General features: G+C 34.9%; 1 protein-coding gene across 1 annotated transcript; it reads left to right on the forward strand.

Annotated features, from left to right (window-relative positions):
- Positions 1-204: 204 nt before the first annotated feature.
- Positions 205-8,163, forward strand: LOC109063860 (U3 small nucleolar RNA-interacting protein 2-like). Its single transcript, XM_042733856.1, has 15 exons — positions 205-412; positions 518-603; positions 707-819; positions 900-967; positions 2,064-2,105; positions 2,186-2,312; positions 2,436-2,560; positions 4,336-4,428; positions 4,561-4,661; positions 4,753-4,887; positions 4,999-5,061; positions 6,487-6,632; positions 6,902-6,981; positions 7,225-7,298; positions 7,935-8,163. The coding sequence occupies exons 1-15, from the start codon at positions 344-346 to the stop codon at positions 8,026-8,028; spliced, it is 1,416 nt and encodes a 471-aa protein (XP_042589790.1). The 5' UTR covers positions 205-343; the 3' UTR covers positions 8,029-8,163.
- The last annotated feature ends 53 nt before the right edge of the window (positions 8,164-8,216 follow it).

Raw genomic sequence — 8,216 nt, forward strand, 5'->3', positions numbered from 1 at the left:
TCTGTTCTTCATGTCATTCCAGACAGACTGATGATGAGATCAGATCTCTGTGTGGAGCACTAGCTTTTGTCGGACTCCTTGTGCAAACAAAAATCTCAATATTATTGTTAATATTATTATTATATCAGTGTTAGTCCTACACCGTGTACAATCACAGTACTTCAGTCGCAGCGGTCGTCTCTCCGTTACGCGGCGCTGGAGCGCAGACACACACGCAAACCATCAGAGAAGAAGAGTTACAGGAAGCGTGTGTTTGTGACCATGTGAGTGGCAGACAAGCAGCACTAAATTATCTGAAGCGATCCTGAATTATTTCATAAAACAGTTAGTTTTATGCTGCATCATGTCGTCTTTCTTTATAAAGAAAAATGTCATCTCTGCGGCTCCTAATAAAGGAGATTTAAAAAGAAAGGTACGTCTACATCTAACTGTATAATTTTTTAATTCTCTTTTTAGCTTTCATAATGTTGTTTGATTAAAAAAAAAAACATATCATTGTTATTCTTTTGCATTTCAAAGTAATGCAGATGATGGCAAAGGCCGGTCAAAAAAGTTCAGTAAGCGAATGGATGAAGAAATATCGAGTGACTCAGAAAATGAAAGGTGACAGATCTACTCTAACGTTAACTTGGTTTGTAATGCTGACTGAACGTTGATGTTATATTCATTTTCTTAAAAAAAAATCGCTGATGTTTTTCTTCTGCAGTACTGATCCAAACAGAAAACAGCAGGAAAACGAAGACGACGAGATCGAGGAGACTCCGCAAGAGAAGAAACTTCGCCTGGCCAAGCTTTACCTGGAGCAGCTGAGAGAGGAAGGTTTGTAAGATCAAGCATCCAGACGAGACTGAACGATCGGCCTGTTCTCTCAACTGTGTACTCTGTGCTGTGTTTGGCAGAGGACAAGAGAGCTGAGCAGGAGTCATTTGAAGCGGACCTCATAGCTGGAAGACTGCAGGACGATGTGGTAGGTCCACCTCATCAGGCTTTCATCACTCTTTTTTCCAGAAAATGTTCAGCATAAAACAAGTTATGAACATTCCCAAACTGTTTTTTCTTCTTCAGCTGAACCCCTTTGAGTTAAAACATGTCCTTGAATTCCTCCTGAGACATTAAGTTAATATTTAAATAATTTAATAGCTCGTGGCTCCTGGTGTGCTTTAAGTGTTATATTTGGATGTTTTTTTTGTATTTTAATTTTTTTTTTTTGTTTTGTTTATAATCTACTCTCATATTAATATTTTCAGTTATGGCAAAATTAAAGTTGGGTTGCTCAATAATTGTTTAATTATTCTAGGGATGTTTTTACATACAAAATATAAGTTTTTGTTTGCATAATATATGTGTGTGTTCTGTGTATATTATATATATATATATATATATATATATATATATATATATATATATATATATATATATATATATATATGATGAATACACACACATACAGCATATATTTTGAAAATATTTACATGTATTTACGTTTATATTTATATTCATATAATTTATATATAAATATATTTAATATATAAAAAACATTTTCTGAAATATAGACATGCATGTGAGTGTATTTATATATTATATACATAATAAATAAACACTACACATACATATATGCATGCCAACAAATACATTTTATTTTGTATGCAATTAATCGTTTGACAGCACTAAATTATTCATGCTTTTATATTAATACAGAAAGGAGCTGTTTTGTAATATTTCTACCAAATCAAACTCAAAAAGATTTAAAATAACTTTCGAAGGAAAGATAATGGTTTAAAAGTGTATATGTATATATTTGCTTCATTGTAAACAAAGGATACTTAAAAAATAAAAACTAACCATTATATAAAATATTTTTAATTAACTTTTTTAAAATCTATTGATTGTTGTTAAAACCACTGATCTATAATTTAGAATCATATATAGTCATATATAGATCAGTGGTTAAAAGTGTTATTTTGGAAGATGTTATATAGTGCTACAGTGAGTGGATTTTTCATAAACTTATTTGAATAAGAGTTTTCTCATAATCACTTGGTTTTTTTCTTCATCTTCCTCAGCTGGAACAGAAAGGCAAACTGCAAAGACTGATAGCCAAAGAAGTGAGTGAAGTTTTTATTAGCTGCTATGCATATACCACTGCTACTTCCTGTTCCTGACATCACCGTGACGTCTCTTCTAGCTCATAGCTCCAGAGCCAGCAGAGATCAGGTTGATGAGAGGACACAAACTACCGGTCACATGTCTCGTCATCACCCCAGATGAGAAATACATCTTCTCGGCAAGCAAAGACTGCTCCATCATCAAATGTGAGTCTGACAGGTCAACTCCGTTCTGCTTAATGTCATACGTTTTCAGGCATTTCAGCTTGTGTTGTACAGTATGAGCTCGAGTCAGTGTGCTGCTAAATGAAAGATGATTATGATCTGCAGGGGAGGTGGAGAGCGGCAAGAAAGTGCAGAAGATCGCAGGAGGACGGAAGGGAACAGAAGCGCGTCATGTGGGACACACCACTCACGTCCTGTGTATGGCCATATCATCTGATGGGAAATACCTGGTGAGAGCTGCAATTCATTGGGTCATATTATTTATCAGTTTTCTGCCAATTAGCTTTGCTTGGTCCATAATTTGAGCCTTGGAATTAAAGGGTTAGTTCAGCCAAAAATGGAAATTATATCATTAATGACTCACCCTCATGTCGTTCCAAACCCGTGAGACCTCCGTTCATCTTCAGAACACAGTATAAGATATTTTAGATTTAGTCCGAGAGCTTTCTGTTCCTCCATTGAGAATGTATGTACGGTATACTGTCCACGTCCAGAAAGGTAATAAAAACATCTTCAAAGTAGTCCATGTGACATCAGAGGGTCCGTTAGGATTTATTGAAGCATCAAAAATATATTTTGCTCCAAAAATAACCAAAATTACGACTTTATTACGCATTTTCTTCTCTTCCGGGTCTGTTGTGAGCGCGACTGCTGTGACTGCTGACGTATTTTCTGGTGTGCAAAATAACAAAGAAAACACGTCAGCAGCGTCATACGTCAGCGGCGTCACTGCAGTGTTGTGAACGCGCTCACAACAGATCCGGAAGAGCAGAAAATGATGAATAAAGTCGTAGTTTTTGTTATTTTTGGACCAAAATGTATTTTCGATGCTTCAAAAAATTCTAACGGACCCTCTGATGTCACATGGACTATTTTGAAGATGTTTTTATTACCTTTCTGGCCGTGGACAGTATACTGTACATACATTTTCAATGGAGGGACTGAAAGCTCTCGGACTAAATCTAAAATATCTTATACTGTGTTCCGAAGATGAACGGAGGTCTCACGGGTTTGGAACGACATGAGGGTGAGTCATTAATGACATAATTTTCATTTTTGGCTGAACTAACCCTTTAAATGGGCTGTATTTTGTGGCCATGTCCTAATATATTCATACCCAAGTGTCCAATTTATTGAAATTAATTTAAATAATATGTTCGATCATTTCAATAAATGTTTAAGAATGTTTGAAACCCAGTATTTTCATGTGTGGAAGGCATGTTTATTGTAAGTAATTATTAATAAAGCAATTAGGACTTCAGCAAGGACTACATTGATGATAATTGACAGTAAAGACATTTATAATGTATCAAACAATTTCTATTTCAAATACATGCTGTTCTTTGTTATTTATCAAAGACTCCCGGAAAAAAAAAAATATATATAGCAGTTTTCAACTGATAAATGATAGTTATAAGAAATGTTTCTTGAGCAGAAAATCAGAATATTAGAATTATTTTTGAAGGATTGTGTGACACCGAAGACTGAAAATTCATCTTTGTCATAAGAGGAATAAATTACATTGTAAAATCTATTTAGATTAGTGCGGTCGAACGATTAATCGCATCCAAAATAAGTTTTTGTTTACATAATATGTTTGTGTGCTTTGTATATTTATTATGTATATTTAAATACACACACATACAGTATATATATAGAAAATATTTACATGTATATATTTATATTCATATAATTTATATATAAATATATTTAATACATTGCATATTTTTCTTAAATGTATACATGCATGTGTTTGTATTGTAGTATATACATAATAAATATACACAATACGCACATATATTATGTGAGCAAAAACCTTTATTTTGGATGCGATTAATCGTTTGACAGCATTAATTCAAATAGAAAAGATATTAAACAGTTATTACACGATAATAATGTTTTTACTATAACATTATAAGATGTTGTGTTACCGTTTTTGTCGTCAGCTAGTTAAAAACTCAAAGCTGCATGCGATTGAATAGGTGTTATTTTCTTTGTTTTACAGGCTAGTGGAGACATGAATAAACTCATCATGATCTGGGATCCGACGACATGTAAACATCTGTACAAGTTGAAAGGACACAGAGATGCTGTATCTGTGAGTAGAACATCTCTAATATGGATTTAGATATTATATTGTGACTTTTTATGATGATAATTTACTAAATGTTTGCTCACATTTGACTGATTTTGTTTGAACGCTTCTGCTTCGATGCTTCCTCCTCTGCAGGGTTTGGCCTTTAGACGAGGAACTCACACCCTCTACAGCGCGTCACATGACCGCTCAATAAAAGTGTGGAGCGTGGACGAGAACGCTTATGTAGAAACCCTGTAGGTACATCAGCTCCTAAATAAAAGGGAGAATTGTACTCGCTCTTTATTCTCAGGTTTGATTTTTGTGTTTATTTGTGTCTGTCCTCAGGTTCGGCCATCAGGACATGATCACAGGGTTGGACTGTTTGAGTCGAGAGAGATGCGTGACTGCGGGAGGACGAGACAGGACAGTCCGAGTGTGGAAAATTGCTGAAGAATCACAGCTTGTCTTTCATGGACACGAGTGAGTTTAAGTTTGTGCTCATGACCTTTCTTTAACTATGACCTCAAAATTTGGCCTGCTTAAACAGTTGAGACTTATTATCTTCACCTGCATATCTTCTGTCTGTCTGAAGGGCTCCATTGATTGTATCCAGCTTATTAATGAAGAACACATGGTCACAGGTGGAGATGATGGGTAAGACTTTTTTCATTTAAAGGGATAGTTCACCCAAAAATGAAAATTCTGTCATTAATTACACACCCTCATGTCGTTCCAAACTCATAAGATCTTTGTTCATCTTCAGAATACAAATCAAGATATTTTTAATGAAATCTGTGAGCATTCTGACACTGCATAGACCGCAACACAACTGGGGTCTCATTTATAAACGTTGCGTACGCACAAAATGGGCATAGAAATATGCATACTCAATTTTCCATGCACATATCCGGATTTATAAGAAGTAAACTTGGCGTAAATATGTACACACTGTGCAGACATTCGAGACCATTTGTACGAACTCTTTCCTGGAGTGAGAAAAGTAATGAAGTAAACAACAATTTTAAACTCTGTTTTCATGTCAATACACACTTGCATTAAAAATTCCACTCTCATTAATGGAGATAAACATTGAAATTAGGCTACATAAAGTCATAACAAAATTATATGAATTTAGATATATTTGTATATCTAAACTTATCCTGTGCTATGCTATGTTTATGACAGCGAGGAGTGCTATAGGTCCGCAATAATTCATCTTTAAATTAAACTGCAGATCTCATGTTATGAGAAAATATTTTAGCGAGAACAATGATCAATGATGCGTACGTACTTCCATGTTATGGCAGACACTGCTGGATTTGGTGGTTTGAATAGGACCAGTGATAATAACTTAGTGTACAACCACAGCTGCGCTGAGATGTTAATGGCGTGTGAAGGAATCTCAAAAATATTATGAGACATACCACTGTATTTGAAGGACACAACTTGAAGATTTACATGTTTCCTTTTTAAAATATGCGCCGAGTCAAAGACAGTTGTATTTATACTGCAATAAATATAGGCCTATCTGTTTCCAATAAAAATAGCTAAAAGATGTTCACCTCATCAGCAAAACTGCATAAATTTAATTTGATTTGAATAGTTTAAAACAACTGAAATACTATTTGGCCAGTGGAAATAAATGAGATCAAATCTATTCTAAAATATTTATCTGAGAACTGTTTTAAACCGTTTTTATATTTATTCTTAAACATACGGTTACTGGATGACTTTTAGCAATAAAAAATATTGTGTATGCAATAAATGGCATTTATAGTCCATATCTGAATTTTGGGTTTTCATTATCTGTAAGCCATAATCATCAAAATTTCAAGAAATAAAGGCTTGAAATATTCCACTCTATGTGTAATGAATCTATATAATATATGGGTTTCACTTTCTGAAATGAGTGACAAAAAATATACTTTTTTCATGATATTCAAATTTTTTGAGACCTAATGTGCTCCTAATTTTATATATATTTTATTTTCACAAGTGCTCCTTGGGGAAAAAGTAAGCATCAAGCCCTACTTTAATGGATTAATCATTTCATTTCACTCATGCTTTGGTTTTGCACAGCTCTATATCTGTTTGGACGGTTAATAAGAAGAAGCCAGTGAGCACAGTGAAGCAAGCCCACGGTAGCCATGGCAACACGGGTCTGGAGCAGCCCTACTGGGTGTCTTCTGTGGCAGCGCTGCACAACTCTGACATCGTGGCATCAGGTGCACACACACACACACACAACACCAGGTATCACTCACGGCCAACAAACCCACTGCACTTAAAACTAAAACCACCCACAAACTCTCATTTGCCTTTTTGCCACACACACACACACACACACGATTTACTGCAAGTGCAATATTACCATCATAATCTGTCCTCGTTTCACTTTGACCTCGTTCACAAAGCTCTCCGCCTTCTGCATTTCCATACGAGACTGCTCTCCAAACACCTGATTACCATCAACATCATTGTTGTCCCTCCCCAGGCTCCCATAATTCAGCGGTGCAGCTGTGGAAGTGTGGGCAGGGATTCAGAGGCCTGGAGCCGCTCTTCAGCGTCCCTATGGTGAGCAGTACACATCCATACAGCTCTATTAGACTGGTTATTGCCCATCTGCTATTGAATCATGTCCTATTGTGTGTGTGGATAAAGCCACGTACTTCATCTGGAGAGGATGAATAATGTATCAGTTCATAATACCACTTTTTTCACAACTGCACAATGTCCACAGTGATGATGTGCACGTCTCTTACAGTAAGTGTACTTGCAGTATAATCAATGCTAATAAGCTCGTTTTATTTCTTTTAGACTGGATTTGTCAACAGTCTGAAGTTCTCAAACTCTGGGAAGTTTCTTGTGGCGGGAGTTGGACAGGAGCACAGGTGAAGTATTTTAAAGTTTTGGGAAGTAGTCATTTTGCAATTTACTGCATGCGATGACTGACAGAAATTGTCATTTTATATAGTGTCATTTACAAAATCGAATAATGAATATGTAATATCAGTAGTAAGTGCGCATCAAATATTCTTTAGCAAATTGGAAGTTTTGGTCATTATTTAAATGTTTGTTTGTATATATTACAACAGCCATTGGTCTTTAAATATTAGTGTTTATCAATTATATACTGGCCATTCAAAAATTTCTCCACGTAATGTTGAGTTTGTTCTTAAGGAGTTTTATTTTGCTAGTATATTGATAACGATTCTGTGTTCAGTTAACAATCACTAAATAAAGATACGCAAATGTAGATCCTTTTTTTTTTTGTCCAAGTGCACCTTTGAATACATTTTTAATTTCTTAATATTATTAATAAACGTCAATATTAATATTAAATTTTTTACTTTTTTATATTCAATTGTTAATCCTAATGCCTTGTTCTTTAAGGTGCTTAATTTTATGCAGTAAGACTGTACTGCCACTAGATGGCACAAATGTGAAGTGAATTTGTTCTTGCACAGCATTTACACATTTCATCATGTTGACATTAAGTTCAGTGTATCTTTTTTCATCTTTTTCAGATTGGGCCGATGGTGGAGAATAAAGGAAGCTAGGAATGGAATATATGTCATTCCTCTTAAAAGACAAGCTCAAGAGCAAGAAGTTGTCCAGTAATGTGGTTTCATCTAGGACTTGAATTTGGTATCAGAAAACTTTAGGTTGCTTTGGACTTTGGATTGTTTTTTTTTTGTTAATATGTCAGAACATGATGTAAAAGAGGAGCTTTTGATTAAATATCTATGGAGTTTATCTGTTTTGCTGCTCATTATGTCCAGAGCTCTATATACAAGCTCAAATTTAAC

This window comes from Cyprinus carpio, chromosome B11, assembly GCF_018340385.1.
Source record: "Cyprinus carpio isolate SPL01 chromosome B11, ASM1834038v1, whole genome shotgun sequence".
Taxonomy (NCBI): Eukaryota; Metazoa; Chordata; class Actinopteri; order Cypriniformes; family Cyprinidae; genus Cyprinus; species Cyprinus carpio.